This window comes from Alligator mississippiensis, chromosome 9 (assembly GCF_030867095.1).
Source record: "Alligator mississippiensis isolate rAllMis1 chromosome 9, rAllMis1, whole genome shotgun sequence".
Classification (NCBI taxonomy): domain Eukaryota; kingdom Metazoa; phylum Chordata; order Crocodylia; family Alligatoridae; genus Alligator; species Alligator mississippiensis.
The window spans coordinates 74,867,977-74,886,342 of record NC_081832.1 but is presented as its reverse complement, the minus strand read 5'-3'; the positions used below and the strand labels follow the sequence as shown (position 1 = coordinate 74,886,342).

Genomic DNA, 18,366 nt, shown 5'->3' with positions numbered 1-18,366 from the left:
AAGTTCTCACTAGAGGTGAGCTGGGATCAGGCCACAGAGCAGTTTGACTTCACTCCCCGGGGATTTGCAGCACTGGGATTCAGTTGGAGCCAAAGTGCTGCTATTTAGAGCAGTGGCTCTCAACCGTGTCAGACTCGAGGCCCTCCTCGCAAAATGCCAGCTCTTCACTTTAGCTCATTTTTGGTCTATAGAAAAATAATAGAGCCGTTCTGTTGCAGAGAACTTGGAAAGACCCCGGCAAGGCACCATGTTCGTAGCCCCATGGCTTCCTGCCAGAAACCACTGGGTTTATCTTGTATACCATGTGTGTGTTGGCCCCCCATGGCAGCCTTGAAAGGATCTTGAGGCGACCCTGGTTGAGAGTCGCTAGTCTCGACGCATCCCGGCAGGCAGAAAGACACACGCACGCCTGGAGGGGAAGGCAGCTGGAGGTGCAGTGTTGATGCACTTCTGGATCCAAGGGACTTTGTTTTCCGTAGATGCCCAGGGGAGGGATGGCCCGGCATTGGGTTGTGGTGCTTGGGCCAATATGGAGCCGTGCGAGAATCCCTCTCTGTTGGCGGGTCCAGCCATGGCACCGCACCCCTGCGCTGGGAGAGCTGAGCTGCTTTGCAGGTGTGAGGGCTGCCCTCCCCCATGAGCCTGGTGCAAGCCAGGAGCAGCAACTAGCTGGGAAATTCGGGCACAAACCCATTTCACTGCTGGGCCCGAGGAGAAGGTGACGTTGGTAGGGCAAGAGCTGCATCTTTGTCCTTCAGGGGACCGAGCGCTGCCTTTCCCCAAGGTGGCTGCAGCTGCCAAGGCTGTAAGGTGCTGTCGGCATCATGTGCTCTGCGCTGTGCACAGCCTGGACTTAGCTCTGTGATGCCCGTGACTTCTCCATGGACCGCTGGAGCAGACACTTGTGCTTCTCTTGCTCCAGCGCCTGGGGATCGCTCTGAACGCTCAGTGCCTCCCGTGGGGGCTGTCACCACTAGGATGGGAGCAGTGCCACGGCTTGTCCTGCCTTCTCTGTCAAGGACTGGGTCCTGTTGCCGTGCTTCGGGATTTGGATGCTGAACCCAGCCCCAGAAACCAGATTTTCCCTCTGGCAGTGTCTGGTGAGTGGGGCAGAGGCAGCAGAGTCTGGAGGGTGCTCCCCAGCTCAGCCGGGGGACCTGCCTTGCCCTCTAATACTGCCTGGATATGGGGAATGGCTAGAATAGTTCGGAGGGCACTGCTGCCCCATGCATGGGTCTGCCTGGAAGGGCTCCCTCCAGCTCCTGGTTGGCTGCACCCTCCCTCCCCCGCGAGGAAGGGGATGTCAGTGGCTCCAGCCTGCCCTGGGGGTCAGGAGGCGAGGAAGCACATTGGAGACCCCGGGGGGTCACTGCCAGGAAATGAGACAATGCCTGAGCTGCCGCGTTAACTTCTGCCATGGTCCCTGCGGCACAGGCCTGTCCCAGGTGATAGCATCCTGCAGGGTACATAGCTGCCCCTCTCCGGGGACATTGCCATTCAGGGGGCACCGTCCTCCGGCATGCACCCAGCCGTGGGTGCAGCATTGCTGTGAGTGCCAGGTCAATTAGGCACGTTGCAAAGAACCTGGGAAAAGGCTACCCCTGTTATCGCCACTGCTGCGTGGGGATCTGCAGGGTAGAACCGCCTGCACTGAACTGCTCTCCCCTTGGCAATGCTGTCGAAGAAATGCATTTGCTAATGAATTGTAGCAGCGCCCCTGGGGCATGGAGCGCAGAAGCAGCCCGAGGATGCAAAAGAGGAGAAGATGAGGAGCGAGAAATGGAAGACAAGTGGGCCAGGGTGGCTGGGTGGTTCCTGGAGGAAGAGACCAAGCACCCAAGAATGGGACTGACTGGTGGGAGAGAGGAGGGAAGAGACTGTACCTGCTTGTCCTTGGGGATCAAGCTCAAAACGAAGCCTTACTGTTCTCCTGTGAGCAGGAGCAGGTGCGGGGGCCTGCCAATCCGGCCTGGACGGGGGAGAGGTCAGTGAGGCTGGTTCTAGCAGGAAGAAGTCCTTGCAGAGGTATTAAAATGGAGCTAAGTGAAATGTAGTGGTACTGCAGGAGGACAGAAGAGGACAACGGGAAAGAAATGGCAGACCTCATCCGGTGGAGAGGGGTCTGGCATAGACTTTTCCAGGGGCAGGCCCTCTGAAGAGGGCAGTGGGTGGGGGAATGGATATGGAGATGGGTGCATGGATACACTGGGAAAAATTGGCAGTGTTGGAGGTGGAGTTATATATAAAAATATAAATATTTTTGCAAAAAGAAAAAAAATGCAGAGGTCAGAGTCCATATGGCATTTCCAGCCCCTGCTACAGCCTTTCAGAGAGCAGCGCGTAGCATCTAAAGAAAAGCTGTAGAGCAGTTAGTTCACGTGCACGTGAGACGATGTGTAGCACTAGCACTGATACGTAACACCTCTCAGTGTCGGGCTGGAGTTCTTGGACAGGGCTGGTGCTCAGCTGTGCATGTTGCTCATATGACTGTTCAGTGTTGCCATAAGGGCACTGGCTGAGCTGAGGCTCCCCCGTGCAAGGCGCTGTACAAAGCCAAAGAAACAGGCCTTGCTCCAAGGACTTTACAGTCCAATAGGCCAGACAACGTGTGACAGGTAAAGATGCACCGAGATGGTAAGTGGCTTGACCACGGTCAAAGCAGCCGGTCCAACACAACCCTGAGGACCACAGCTGCATTTCCGCTGTACCTCCCGGGCTGTCTGCTCCCCCAGGGGACATGATGCTGTGACATGTGTCAAAAGCCAGGTAGAGGGTTGCTGCGGTGGCAGGCAGACGTTTGGCAAGCCCTCGAGCGGCTCTGAGCCCTGCTAAAGGAACATGAGAGGAAGTGCCTGGTGCTTCCCCTGGACAAGCCCCTGTTAGGCCTGTGCAAGTGTCTTGGGCAGGAAAACCAGACCTGCCCAGCAGGTGCGGTTCAAAAGCTCACGGTATTGTGGAGAAAGCAAAGCCACAGGTGGAAGCCCCGTCACTGCCCAGCCGATGCCAGCTGCCTGTGCTGTGAGCTCACATCCCATCCCAGCAAACGGCTCCAGTCCATGGAAACCTCCCCTCCAGCATCCCCAGCCCCATGTGCTTTGGGCTCCGTTGCTGATGAGGCAAAGGCAGGGGTCCCATTTCACAGCAGCCGGGGCTGGGAGGGGTCAGGCGGGAGGGACCCTGTCGATGCATCTCCTCTGCACTGGGAAGGCTTGCAGTGCAAGGATACCCATGTCCATGTGCCTCCTGGGCCTTGGGTAGAGCCAGGGGGGTGGCAAGAGCTGTATCTGGCCTGCCTTCCTGCTTTGCTTGGATAGAGCGGAATAAGAGAAGGCCTTGATCTCCGTGGCTGTGACACGCATGGGGTAGGCCTTTATTGCACTCCTGCGTAGCATCCTGAGATACTGTCTGAAACCCGTGAGCAGAGCGCAGGTGGGGACGGCACCGACCAGCCTTGGACTTCCCAGGTCCCTAGACCTCCTGGACTGATTCTCACCTAGCCCAGACCCAGCTATTCTCCAAAGGGAGCGCCCTGAGGATCTGCAGCCACATTCCTTGTACCCCTCGCCAGGCCCATAGCCGACTCTATGTCCCCCCTTCTCCCCCCGGCACCTGCTACAAGCCTCAGCCGCCCAGAGCCTTCAACCTGAGCTCCCCGAGACCGACAGCATCGCCGAGGCCTTCCTGGCTGAATGGAGGCTGCTGGAGGGCAGCTCTCCAGACACTGACTCAGCCGGGGCTGAAATCTGGGGGAAAGGGAAGAGTCCCGGCGCCCCACGTACGCATGATGCCTTTGTTCCACTTGTCAGTCCAATGTCCTGGGCAAAGCGGGGGAGTAAGGCTTTAAATAAGCTCCTTTTGTTTCCTGAGCATAGAAACACCAAAAAGGTCCGGTCGGGCGCATGGTAACCTGTGTTTGTGATGGAAAGTTTCCCGCAGAGCTTTTTCGGGCATACGCTCCTGCTCGTTTCCCACCATTAGGTGGCAGCTTGGTCCCAGCCCTGGCATAGGGGGTCCCTGCCCGCTGGTTGTCCCAGCCCTGGCATAGGGGGTCCTCGTATCCCTTCCTCAGGTGCACAGCAGCCCCTTCCCCGCCAGCTGCAGGCTGCTCTCCTGGCCCCCTGGGACCCGGTGGCGGGGGAGTTGGCAGCCAGCTCATTCCCCCCTCCGCTGCTGCAGACAAACCCTCTGCCGCACACGGCTGCATTTCCTCCCCTGTCTGTCCGCGCGCCAGTGCCAGTGATTCAGCAGCCTGTTATTTCTGTACCTGTGCTGCCTTTGCTCCTCGCCGCTGAAACAGATGTTCACAGAAAGGGCTGGGCCCGGCATTCATTGCCATGCAATGGGCTGAGCGTGTTCCTTCTCCTCCCGAGCTCTGGTTGTGCCTTCAGGGATTCTGCAAGAATTGGGCCAGGGCCTAGGGGGATGAATGGAAACCAGGGCTGCTCCTGCAAACCAGTGCTCGCAGTCCAGTTCCCAGTCTGTGGGTGTCCTGATCGCCGGACCCTGCTGCCACCCTCCTTCCCTGTCTCATTGTGCTGAGCACAAACCTAAGGATGGCACCAGGACACGGGTACAAGGGGGGATTTGTACAACTCCTACCTGTGCAAATCTGGTGGGCCTCTGGCTCTGGGGCTTTTACCAGCAACTGGTTCCCAGAGGGCTTTAGAAATACATAGGTAGAAACTGTGGAAACAGCTTGCAGCACTCAGTCCTGCCGGCATTCACTTTCTCTGTGGACTATTAGCCCTGGAGGGGGGAGCTTTGTTCCTTCGATACACGGTGCCTAACACAAGGGAACCCTGGTCCGTCCATGGGGGGTCCTAGGCTGTACAGCAATAGAAATATATCATCATCATCATCACCATGATATAATAACGATTCACCTGCGGGAGAACTGTTCCAGACCGCCGCAAGGACCTGCTCCAAAATGAGGAGGTTGCTGCTCTAGGACGTGATCCAGCATCAGAGGTGCTGAGTCTGGTCTAAAGCTGCGCTGGCAGGAGAAGCAAGGTTAGGTGAGGGACTGCTGAATAATGGGCCCTTACCAACCTCCTCCCTGTTTGGAAAGTTCTTGAGCCATGAGCGGGGGACATTAGGAGTATGAGACTGCCCAATTTTGAGTCACAGTAGGGATGGGGGGAGGGTTTGGTGGAAGTCACAGATGAGAAACACAAGTATTTGCCCGTATTCATCTCAAGAAGCAAAACGGGCGCGTGGATGTGTGTGCTTGTGTTGGCACTTGAGCAAGTAAAATCTCCAGAAGTGTACTAATGGGGGGACAAGGGAAATAACCTAGCTAGAAGCACTTGTATCTTCTTAGATGTCCTTTATTAGCTTTGGGAAGAAGGGTGTTTCTTTCACATATCTGGGGAGGCAGCTAAAGGCACACAAAGCTTCATGCCTTTTTGAGACCCCAGGCGCACAGTTCTCAATCCAGACCCCTCTTTTTCTTATGTCGGCAAAGTTGCACAGCGCTATTGCTGCATCTCTAAGGTGTGAGCCTGGGGGTGACATTTATTTACTGACCGCTCTGGGAAATCCACGCTGGATGTGAGGGCTGGTGTCCAGATTGCTGAGCTGCAATCGTAATTAAGAATCAGAAAGTTTATGCCCCCACATCTGAGCTTATAAACCACTAGTGTTAACAGCCTTTTCTTTCAGGGTGGTTTGGACAGTGGGTTTCTAAATGCACGTGTGCATCCCTCCCTGGGAGAGCATCTCTTCTGCCTTCATTGCAGAGCAGCTCTTGTCACTGTCTTGGCGCATCCCCTGTGCCCCACACTTGCCCGCTGTAGCCCGGCAGACGGCAGGAGCGCTAGTGGACTGGCACCTTCACGTAACCAAATCTTCCCGTTGCGTGCGTGAAGGGGCACGTCTGGTTCTGCAAAACCCTCCTGCTATGGGCGCATGCTAATTAGTTCCCCACCCCTTGTACTCCATTGACACGCCAGTAAGGAGCCCTTAGAGGTTTCTACGCTATTGCTCTGGCAGCCATAGACACAGCTACTGCACAAGTCAGTCCTAGGGAATTGTGACTGCACCCCAGAAGCGTGTTATCTACCACCAGCGGCAGCAGGCTACTTATCCTGGAGGATAACCTCACTCACCCACTCACTCATGCCTACAAAGCCAGGGCCAGGTTGCCAACACCTAGCAGCCCAGAAAGACTCCCAGACCCGGCTGTCCAAGCGCAGGGTGGCACACAAGATGCCCCTATAGAAGGAGGCGCCTGCTCCCTACAGCACAGGGGCTGGTGCAGGAGCTGTGGCCTTCGCTGTCCTGGTAGCACTGAAGCTCCTAACACCTGGATCCCACCTCCCCCCGCCTGCCTTTGCCCTAGAAAGTCTCCGAAGGGCTGGGGCTGGGGCTGGGTCTCTTCATGCAGGCTGTGAAACTAAAACCTAAACGAAGGAAAGGAGAGGGACCACACCAACAAACAGCGGAGAAGGAACCGGTGCTCCTGGTCGAGGGGGCCGGATGGAGGGAGCCTTCGGGGGTTCCCACCTGCTCTGTACAACGTGTGCAGCTGTGCCTGCGTGTGGCTGGGGGAGGGCACGGCTCTGGGGCACTTCTGCTCTTGCTGCTTTATGGCCGTCTTCTTGCATTTCTGAATGTGCCGATGTGTGTACACAGGGGCGTGTGGGGGTTGCGTGTGCCAAGGCACGGCTCTGTGCATGTCTGTCTGAGCATGTGCGCCAGTGTGTTTCTGTGGACCTGGCTGTGAACACAGGGGGCTATGGGGTGTGCCTGGCTACACTGGGGGGGTGCCGCTGCCCATTGCCACTTGGGGTCAGCACGTGTGGGCATAGAGTGTGTGCCTGTGCAAGTGCGGGCAGCATGCACACAGCTATGGGCACCCAGGTGTGAGGCTTGTGTCCTGTGTGTGCACCCATGTGCTCTGTGTGTGCACCCATGTGTGAACTCTGTGTGTGCACCCATGTGCCCTTTGTGTGCTATGTCCGTGCCACGTGTTCACACAGGTGCGAGTCATGCATGTTCAATCGTGTGCCCTGTGTGTGTCATGTGTGCCATGTGTGTTCAACCGCAAGCCCTGTGTCCATGTGTGTTGTGTGCCACATGAGCACTCAAGTGTGAGCCATGTGTTCAACCGTGTGCCCTGTGTGTGTACTCCTGCCCTGTGTGTCATGTGTGTGCCACGTGTGCTCTCAAGTGTGAGTCATATGTGTTCAACTGCGTGCCCATGTGCCTGGTGTGTGTCATGTGTGTGCCATGCGTGCACTCAAGTGCAAGCCGTGTGTTCAACTGCGTGCCCTGTGTGTGCCACGTGTGTATTGAGGTGTGAGCCGTGTGCGCGCAGGTGTGCCCCCGCGTGCGCGCGGCAGGTGCGTGGCCCGGCCCGGCCCGGCCCGGCAGCGCCGCCCCCGCTCCCCCCGGCCCGGCCTGGCCCGGCCCGGCAGGCGCGGCCCCTCCCCGCTCCCGGCGCCCGGCGCGGGGGCCGCGGGCGGCGGAGGAAAAGGAAGCGGAGCCGGAGCCGCGAGGCTGCAGGCTGCGCCCGCTCGGCTCGGCTCGGCTCGGCTCGGCTGCCCGCACCTGCCCGCCGCCGCCTGGAAATGAGGAGAGTGTGCCCGCTGTCCCTCTGGCTCTGGATCCGCCTCGTCTCCCAGGCAGGTGAGCGCCGCCGTGCAGCGCCGAGCACCGCCGCCTGGCACGGGAGGGAGCCCGGGCGGAGGGGGTGCTGCTCTGCTGTCCCCGCTAGTCCCCCCGGTCCTGGCAGGGCTTGCCCTGGCCGCTCCAGCCCGGCTCGCAGCGCTGGGCTTTGCGATCCCTTCCCCTCCCAATCCCCTTCCCTCCCCTTGTGCCCGGCACCGGGCAGGAGCCGCCCGTCTGCAGGGCGCTGGGTCCTGATTTGGGGCCGAGGTACCCAGTGCTGTTGGGACCAGCGTGGTGGCCTGAAACGCTCTGGCGCAGCGGGGACGGGGCACGCTGGGGGAAGCTACTGGCCAGGAGCAAAGTGCGCGGGCCGTTGTAGCCAGGTGGGCAAACGGAGCCCCTCGGTTTGGCTGGGGTGCCGGGAGAGCACCGGCTCCGGGCGGACAGGGGACGTGGCCGGTCCTGCCAGGGCGAATGGGGACTGAGGTGTGGATGGTGCTGGGCTGAGGCTCCAAGACGGGGCAGGCGACCAGGGCACCGTCCTGTTCAGATGGGGCCTGCGGGGCACGCACAGAGACGAGGCTTGCTGGAGAAAACCCCCGGGCGCAGGACACTTTAGACAAGGGGGGCCATCGATTCCTGGAGTGTAAATAGCTCGGTCGGTCCTCTGTGCCCCGGGGCTCGTTGTCGCCACATTAACACTGTGCTGTAACATGCCGGGAGGGGATGGCGGGTTTGTGGGTCCGAGCTGGCTCAGCTGCGAGGGGACATGGAGAGGTGTAAAATGGTTGGGTGTGCAGTGCTCCGCCAGGGGGAAGCTGGTCCCAGGAAGGACAGGCTGGACCCCGGTGGGGTGGGGTGGGGTGGCTGCCAGGCGTGGGGGAGCCCCCAGCTGCCGACGCTCCGCTTGTGGCCCTGCTGCCAGAACAGCATCTGTTTGAAGCCTTTTTGGTAGCAACTTGCAAAGCAGCTCTCAGCTGTGCCCTAATCCTGTCCTGATGTGGGAGCTTGGCTGAGACTGCCAGGACGTGGGCCTCGTTAGCTAATGTTCTTACAGTTCTCAAGTGGGAAACAGGGAGAAATGTGGATAGGAAAGGTCAGATGCCTCTTTTGCCCCCCCAGGACATGCAGTTTTCCCCCTGCCATGCTCATTAGGGAGAGACTGATGTGTTCCTTGTTAAATGAGCGTCCAGCTGGGAGAGGAGGGGGTGCGACTGCTGCGTGGACTGGGATTTACTTGTGTTTCTTTCCCTCTCCGGTGCTGTCTGGGGATCAGAAGTCAAGCTCTGTGTTAGGAGGAGGTGAGACAGCTTTTAAAGCTGAGACTGAGGAGAAACAGGATAACGTGTAAAAGCATTGGGTTCGGAGGGACTTTGGGGTCATCTTGTCCGGCCCCTGCACAGATGCAGGGTTCATTGCTCCTGAGCTGCCCCAGACAGATGCCCGTCCAGTTTCTTCTTGGAAACCGCCAATGAAGGGGATTTCCAGCATTGTCCTAGGAAGGAACAAATCACCTAGAGCAGTTGTGCAATCTCCGCTGCTGGAAGTGCTTAGGTGTGGGCGAGACAAACGGGTGTATGGGAGGGAGGGTTTAGACAGGGGGATGTGGCCCTGAGCAGTGGCTGGAGCAGAGGATCCTTGGAGGTCTCTCCTAACTCTGTTTCTATGGGTCTGTAATCGGGATCGGTCTCGACAGAGCAGCAGGCTTAGCGTGCAGCGCCTTTCCCGTGTGGGAATGGATCATACCTGGCCAGTGCCAGACGGGGTCAGAGCTCTGCCGGGCTGTGTGCATCAGCCAGTGCGATACACCCGATGCGAGTGGCTGGCCATCACCGACTTTGGCTGGGGAGGGTCTAGCTGGTTTTCCAGCAGTGTCCTGGAAGGGGAAGAGAGAGTCCGACCAGCTGGCTATGTCCCTGGGACGAACTGTTGGGCCAGTTCTTTGAATTTGAGGGGCTCGTCTCCCTAATGTCAGGGGGTAACGTCCCACTGGGGTGTTAGGGATCGTGTCTGGAGGTGCAGAACTGAGATATCCCTCTTGGCCAGCGTCCCTGCTCCAGATTCCCAGAGAGCCCTAGTTACCCAAGAGCACAACGTCATCCCTGTGTTTAGATGCGCCGACACCCCAGCTCCCGTGGCTGCAGCACTGCTATCTGCACCTTGGAGAGGCGGTTGTGACACTCGCATCTAGTGCCGGAAGCAGTTGCATCCGCAGCTTTATTGCTTGTTAATAATGGCCATTTCTCCGATGGTCTCCCTGCAAGGATCTGGGAGTGCGCAGCCACCCGGATGCACTGACTTATTCACTCATCAGCAAGTGCCACCAGCATGTGCCAGGAGAGGGGAGCTGTTCCCAGCATAAGGGAGCACCTGGGTAGAGAGCAATGGTAGGGGACAAAGGTAGGGGGAGAGCTGGGCACAGAGCTCTGGAAGTGTCCAGGCACCATTTAGGGCCGTGCCATTCCCTACAGAGACCAAGACCACCCCTGCAGACTGAATCAGATGCCTCAGGAAGCCCCCTCGAGCCCTGTGTCCCAGCAACTTGCAGGCAGGGGGCTGCAAAGCCAGCCCATCCATTTGCAAAGGCAAAAGCACCCCAGTTGAAGGAGACGTCTTTCCCCTGCTGGGATTTGGCCCGCACAACTATGCAGACACCCCTGCTCTCCCAGCAGCTCGTAATGATGGTGGTGCTCCATGTCGTGTGCAGGGCCCGCTTCCAGCTGCGCATGGCCTCCTTGCCCCCCTGGGGCAGTACTGCCACGGGGCTTGAGGAGGTTGCCACCCCACAGGGTTTCTACCTGTGTGCCGACCCCTCCTGGCTCCGCTCTGGGGTTGCAGCCTCTCCGTGGTGGCGTGGCACTTTCCATTTCTGGACCCCCGGGGAAGGGAAGACACAGGTATCCTACAGGCAAAGAGGTGGCCTGCGAGAACCTCCCTGCAAAGCCTCCTGCGGAGGAGGAGGAGAAAGAGCAGATCTTGGCGGAGAAGACGGTATCCACCAGAGAGAGGCAGCCAGGGCAGGGGCAGCCGTCCCCAGCTCTGTTTCTCCATATGATGCTTTTGCAAACCAGGGGGGACCAATGGCTCTCGCGGCTGTGCAAAGCTGCTATGAGGTCCGGCTGTCTGGGACATGGGCTAGACTTCTCCCTCTGATCTTAGCTGAAATCGGAGCTTCTCCGCAAAGCTGTTGCTGAGTGAGAGGCCCTTGCCCTGCAACTGCAGCTGTGCCTGCGGGGCGGTGAAGACGGGGGTGATCAGAGGCCCGTCCTCCCCCCCTGCTTTGTTCCCCATGGTTTGGGGGGGATGCAGGGATTAGAAGTGGCAGCCTCCTCTCTCCCAGGCTTCTCCACCAGCGGCGTGCCAACGACACCTCTTGGAGTAGGAGCTTTCTCAGGGCTGTCTGACCTCCCTTTTCCAGCTGGGTTTTGGGGGCTTGTTTCTTTTAATTCTGGCGAATGGGCCCTTTCTGCATGAGAGCTGGGGGAAGCCGCTACAGGGGAGCCCAAGCTCCTGTGTCCACTGCCAGGGGAACCCCATTTTCCAACCCAGTGACTGTGAAAGCCTGGAAGAGGGACTCTCACGATGCCACCCCAGGGACCGGGGAGCCCGTAGCTTTTAGGAAGAGATACCAGATTCCTGACCAAGTAACAGCCCGTGGGCTGGCAGAGGCAGCCTGTGTTCTGGAGGAACCCCACACCCCATTTCATCTTGACCCGACTGGGTCAAAACCTGCCTAGGAGATTTGGATGCCTGATTTGCAGATCTCAGCAGCTTTTTAGAAAAGCACCTGAAACACAAGGGAGCTAGGAGAATCCAAGCCAAAGGCCTGGCTGCACGGCGGTACAGGGAGCAGCCAAGGCTTGCAGAGACGTACAGTACGGCTGTGCCTGGTGCCGTGGTCGGAAGGGGACAGCCATACGCATGGTGCTCGCGAGCTCTGCAGCACAGCCAGCTGCGTGGGACGGGGCTAGACTTTCCCTCGGATCTGAGCTGAAATCAGAACTTCTCCTTCCTTAAGCAAACCAAGTGCTGCTGCAGCTGCACTGGCATCTAGAGCCTGGTTAAATTAATTCCAGGGTTTTATTGCCTCTGGCTATGCGAGGCCTGTGTTTCGTGTTTCTGGTTGTTCGAGCAGAGGGTTAGCTGAGTCCCAAGGGGGGCTTTTCCTTTCTGGTCAAGCCCGTTATGCTGTTTCCAGCTGAACGTATTCTCGCCTGTCTGCGGTGTCTTGTTGTCGCAGCAAAATCACAGGAGTGGAGATGGCAAGTGGTCAAGTGGGCAAAGAGGCAAGAAGGCCCGTGCTCAAAGCCTGGCTCTGCCACTTGCCAGCTCCTGGCACTTGGGATACTTCAGTGCTGATGCCAGAGGTGAGGTAAGATCCCCCACGCAAAGGGCACGGGGGCAGGGGGTGAAGCCCTGGCCTCACTAACCTGGGGATAAAGCCAGCTTTATTAAGCCATGGTTTTGCCCAGGGCAAGCACTGCGGAGTTGGGAACAAGAGGAGGAAACAGCTCGGTCCAGGGGGTGACTTCCACTTGAACTCCCACCTTCTCCCCCCTGCCTGCGACGGCCCTTCTTGGGGCTTCCCTCTATTCCAGGCCCTTCAGGTCTGAGTCAGTCCACCGATTCCCTTGAATGTACGGACTTAAACAGCCCCCTGTCAGGGGTGCTGTGGGGCACATCAGTACGTGGGCATCCATCTAAGGGGGTGCAGGAGGACGCAAGGTCAGTGTAACATGTGGCATGGGACAGTGGGGAAAGACGATGGCTGCATCCGGGTGGGCACGCTTGCATTTGCCTCTGGATCTGGTGCTCCCTCCTTGAGTCTCCATGCCCGTTTTGAGGTCTCTGCCAGGGAACGAGCTGCAGACTCATTCCCGCGATACAAACGTGCTGTCCGATTGGGCAAAAGCAGTACCAGCCCGCGGGGCTGTGCGTGAGAAGGACTTGGCAGGAGCTGTATCCCAGACCCCTCCACACACTCCTGGGCCTTGTTTTGGAGCAGTAAGTGGAGTGGGTAGAGTTGCACAGAGTCGGTGGGTTTTGCCTCCCTATGGCAGCCAGCCGAGAGCTGGTTTAGAGCCCCCGTCAGTGTCCAGAAGGACACAGACTAATCCCAGATGGCTTCGAGAATGGAGTAGGTTCAACCACTCCCGTGGGTTCACGTGCAGGCTTAATGCAAACATTAAACAGAGAAACTGCCTCCAAAGAGATAAAGTAGCTGAGTGAGACGGTGCAATCTATTTTTCATGAACCCTGTTTATAGCAATCCCTTGCTTTTAACACTCCCACCAGCAGGACCGGACTTTTTCATTGCTGTAATGCAGCAAATTGACTGCTCCTGTACCAATGAACACCCTCTTTTAGTGGATGTTTTCCCTTGCTGTGGAGTGGGGGGTGTATGGGGGGGAGTGCTATATTTCGGAATGATGCTTTGGGGTAGAAGACTTAGACGTGAATTCTCATTGTGCAAATCCAACAGCCTGCAGGGGTGAAAGGGTTAATTATTTTGCACTTTGGAGACTCCAGTTCACTGGGTGAAAGTCAGCTGGTGCGTAGGAGTCAAGCGGCATTGGCTTCCCGCTCGAATGGTAGCGCGACACCAAGTGACGTAGCGCCCCGCTCGCAAGGGCACCATCCCTCTTTGGGTTCAACCGAGCGATGGGGCGGCAGGGCTGAGATACCCGCCATACTGGGCATACTAGCTAGGTGGGATCAGCCGCGGCCGGGAGCCCCCAAAGGGTTAAGTGAAGATGAGTGGTCCTGATGCCAGGCTGGGTGTCCAGGTTCTCCTTGGTGGAGGTCAGCAGTGGTTCATGGGAAAGGAAAAATTGGCAGCTGGGCCGGATGTTCCTGCATTTCCCCTTTTCCTGCAGCCGCCTGCACGACGTTCCTTATTTAGCTTTCCTGACGGACAGGAGGAATCGAATGGCGGAAACTGTCACTGCCTGATAACAGTTCAGGGACCCCTTTATGGTGGGCGGAACAGCAGGGAGCAGGGCAGCTTTCGGTCTATCCAGGATGGGAGAAAGAGGGCAGCTCGGGCTGCCCCTGCTCCAGGTTTCCATTGGCTGTGGTATAAGCACTCCCTCCGGGCCCAGGACGGGGAGGGAGGCCACTGCCAGCCCCTTCCCTCGGCCTTGTTTACTTGTTTGTGCACAAACCCCCAGATCTGAGTGAAAAGGTGGTCAAGGATGAGGAACGATGACCTCTTTGTAGCACGCTCAAGCGGGGTGTGTGGGGCGAGGGGAGATCCGGGAGGACGGCCACCTGGCTGGGCTCCAGGGCCAGGCAGAGCTTTCCACCCTTAGTGCTGGGGATGTGACATGCAGTGGGGTGGGTGGAGATGAGCGTGATGGCCTGGTGACATGGCCAGGTCAGCTACAGAAGAGGGTGGAAGAACAGGTCTGTGCACGTGCCGTTCCATGTGCCCGTGCCCAGCACAACCGCAAGGACCACACGCCTGCAACTGAAGCCATCCAGCAGATAAGCCCAGCCAAGGGAAAGTCCACCAGATGGTTCCCCTTCCCCCATCTTCTGGTGGTAAAAGATGCATTTCATTGGTGAGGAGGTTAATGAAATGCCAGGAGCACATCTGTTAGAAAACACCATCCCCTAAGCACCTGGGGTCCCAAACAACTGTCTGTATTGTGATGTGTCCATTGATTTTGAGCTTGCATCTGTGGAGGCTGTTAAGCAGCTCTCATACCAACCACAGTTTAGTTTCCATAGTAATTAATAGGTTGCAAAGGGGGAACATGTCCAGGAGAGGAAAGGGCAAGCGTCAAGCAAGATGAATGGTGTAAAAAATTGGATGAGGCACCAGATCATGCTCTCCGTTCTCCTGTGCTGCTGCTGAGGAGTGGCGCCAGCACCACTGCAGTTAGGATCAGGCTGCGGGACAGCTGGGAGCTCTCCATCACGTGCTGCCCACGAAGCTTCACCTTCACACTTTGGTGCGGAGCTGTGCGAGGCTGGGGTACTGCCCGAGTGCATTGCACGTGGGGATGGCATAATCTCCTCTGCGGAGTGGAGCCTTTTGATTCCACATGCATGAGAGGAAGTGCCCGGGCACAGAAGGGCATGTGCCATATTCAGCTTCACCCGAGCAAACAGGAAAACCCCCTTTCTCCAGCACTTCAGTGGGGCCCATACTTACACATGCTTCACTTCATGCTGTGTAAATGTTCCCGCTCCCTTCCCTGGGGCTGCCACGCATCTAGTAAAGTCCATGCACAAGGGCCCAAGTCACCATCCCAGAGTTATTGTCGTAATATCTAAACAGCTCGTCCTCTTCTGTGCACGTCAGTGCTTGTAAATGAGCTCGTTTTGGGCTTCTGCAACCGCTGCATGCGGTCAGACCTTGCTGCCCTGCGGATTCACAAGCAGGAAGTTTCCGAGTTGCGAGGGCAAGTGTGGGAGGAAACCAAAATTTTCAGCGATGCTCAAGTACCGCTTCCAGCCGAGGCACTTGCAAGCTCAGTTGGTGAGCAATGAAAGCAAGACTGCGTGACTTCCCTCCCCAATCCCAGCTGAATGCCGCTGCTTCAGCTCAGTGCTTGCAGAGAGCTGATTGTGATCAGAATAATGACACCCCAGGCCCTCTGAGAGCAGAAAAAGAGGCAAGATCTATGGAGCAAAGGGTTTGCTTCAGATCATTCATTTCTCCCATGCTGTTGCATCCTATAGCAGGGCCGGCCAGCTTCTAAGTACCCGGGGGCCAAGTGCCCCATGGGCCAGACCACGGCAAGTCACGGGCCCCCTGGGCTGCATGCTGTGAAGACAACCCCCTTTCCCCTCCTGCTTCCCTGCGAACCCAAACCCCCTGCCCTCCTCCCCGCCACTGCTGCACTGCCCCAAGCTCCCCCTCAGCTCTGCACACTGTGCACCCACCAGTTGGATGGCCCTGCCCTGTAATACAGCACCATCCCGTTCACACCAGGATGCTCCGACTCCCAGCTAGGTGCATTTACACACCTACTGTGACCCACGCATGCTTGTACCTACGTCCCCGTACGCATGCCAGGAAAGCAGCAGTGCCCATCTGGTGCCTTGCTGTTTACGCTGGCCCACGCCCTTTTCCTCGCTGATGGCTGGAAGCTTGCCTCGTTTCCACTATGGCAGCTAGCAGCTGCAGGAAGGGATGAACCCAGCCCAGCAGATGGTACAAAGACAGAGCAGCATAAACCAAAATAACTGATGGCCAAGGCCTCGGGAGACATGGAGGAGATAGGCCACCATGGCATCAGGCTGAGCGAGCACTACCAAAGGAAGGAAGCTTTTATTATCCGGCCAGATCCTGAAGTCCTTCAGTTTTATGGTGGCGAAGTCCTTGATGACTCCACTGCGAGATCTGCCTCTGGTCAGCTGAAGCAAGGGCTTCAGAATCTGGCCCCTAGCAAACAGTATTGTTTGCCGAGCGTGTCCACCAGCACCCAGCGTCTTTCCGCAGGCGGCTCAGACTCTGAGCAACCGCTTGCCCTCTGCGCAGCGAGTGCATTGCTTTAAAAGAAATCTATGCATCTAGATATATAGATGCAGTATATAGATAGGTATCTAGATAGCTTGATCTAGATCTACATACTGTATCTATATATATATATATATATATATATATATATATATAGATCAACTTAGAAAGATATATAGATAAATACCTAGATATATAGATACAGTATATAGATCTATATATAGATAGATATCTATCTATAAACTGTATCTATATATTTAGGTATCTATCTAGATACTGCATCTAGATCTAGATCTAGATATATAGATGAATTGAGGTAGATAGATAGATGTATAGATAGATATCTATAGTGCATTTACTTTGCTGGTGGATTAAGATAAACAGAGATCTGAGCTGCTCTTCTGCTACTGGACGTGCTTCTGGAAGCCCTGATTAGATGTACACAATTATGTAATGAATCAGAAGGTTGATGAGAGCATGTCTAGAGATTCACGAGCACCAAGAGGCCTGCAGAGAGCTTGAAAGCACTTAATTGGGCAGAGGGCGTTGTAGAGGGCACGCAGGCTCTTCAGGGGACGAATATGTCCATAAGAGTATACTATTTTATTGCCTTCTTCCCTGCAGGAGGCGTGAGAAAGGGGCATAGTTGTATCTTAAGCCTGCAAAATGGACATGAGATGATGGCACAAAGGCTTGTGGAAGGTCCCCTGGCACATGCACACTTTGAAGCCCCCGAAAGGAAAGGCATGTGCCTGCTGGTTAAAGGAAGGGACTGGACATCCAGGACTCTGCTCTGTCCTTCAGTTAGCAGCATTTGTTCCCTACTCTGCCTCGGACTCAGTTTCCACATCAGTAAAATACTGAGTGCTGCTGAGACGTGCTTTGGGTGGTCAATAACTCTGGATATACATATTGACCAATGCAAAGCTTAAGTCAATAGTTTTCTTGCAGGACAATAAATCTTGAGATTCAAAGAAACAAGAAGTCAATATCAGAATTGTTATTTCCATTCATTGCTGTCACTCAAAATAGCCAGTAGGCAATTCCGTGTAACTGCATTAACCGATAGCAGGGGTTGTTGTTTTTTTTAAAAAATTCCTCTTTTAAAATTGCATCATAAAGAGCTGAAGAAGTCAGATGCCCAGAAAAATCCATGTTTCACTTGCTGGTAAATGGATTTGAGTTGACATCAACTCAACAGAATGAGTAGGGATGTATGGTTTGCATATGGTTTCCATTGGCCAGGACTCCTTCACACCTCAGCTTGATTTGTTTGGCAGAAGCTTGGAGATCTTTGGGTGGAACATGCTCAGCGGAAAGCAGCAGCATCACGTTGTGGAGGCAGATGCCTTGCCTGCATGCAGACATGCCCAGCTCAACTACCAGTGAACCATGAAGTGATTTCAATGCAAATCTGTGCAGAATCAGTCCTCCTACTTTGGTCTAAGAGTGCTTCTTTCAGTTTAGCTCACTATGACCAAAAGGGACATTGGAAGGGTATGTTGAGTGCCCTGCCTTGCATGCAGCTGCCTAATTAATGGAGGCAGGCAGAAATCATTTGTGCCCTTGAGTGCAAATCACAGAGCTGTTGGTGTGCAGCCGGTACAGGGAGGGAAGGACTGAGGTTATTCTAAACAGTCTGCGGATGATCTGCCTTAGCTAGAGCCAGCCTGTTGGCAGCAATGAAGTCCAAAAAGAAGAAGCCAGTGTAGGGGGGATCTCAGAACCTAAGATTGCTCTCCTGGGTCAGGTTGGTCCAGGGACAGGTCCTTAACATCTTCCATATCCCCTTTGGGGGGAAAGAAAGTGGCTTCAGTTGCCTCCTCCATCCCATCTCCCCTCTCCAAACGCAGTGGCTGCACTAGAGTCGGACCTGTCCTGGGATCGGTATGCCGCGCAGCAGTGTTGACTTGTGCACAACTTGTGCCTTACTGCAGTTCAGCAGGACAAGGCCTGCACTCACCGTGTGCAGCGTTTCATAAGATTTGCAGTCCCTTGCCGCCCCCGGCTGCTTAGACAAATCATGTCCAATGCTGACTGAAAGCGCTTCATCCCCCAGGCCTCCAGCCTCCAAAGCAATAACAAGATCTGGGTGGCATCTCCCAGAACTTATCAGTGGGAGAGAGGGAGCGCCAGGATCCATTTTGATATGGGGGTAGAAACACCAGCCGGCCTTTATTGAAGATAAGAGCCAGTGGCTGTGTGTGAGCTGCTCTTTAATGGTTATTGCTGTGATGGAAGGCAGAAGATGCTGTGCAGCATTGGCCTCCCAGCAACCCTCACCC

The 18,366-nt window shown here is 56.1% G+C and overlaps 1 protein-coding gene across 1 annotated transcript in view; it reads left to right on the top strand.

The window, feature by feature from the left end:
• The first annotated feature begins 7,444 nt into the window (after positions 1-7,444).
• Positions 7,445-18,366, top strand: part of FLT4 (fms related receptor tyrosine kinase 4) — a 74,488-nt gene continuing 63,566 nt past the window's right edge. The window contains exon 1 of the mRNA XM_006275369.4: positions 7,445-7,629. Within this exon, the coding sequence (XP_006275431.3) occupies positions 7,572-7,629 (58 nt within the window). The 5' untranslated portion in view covers positions 7,445-7,571. The remainder of the gene's footprint in view (positions 7,630-18,366) is intronic.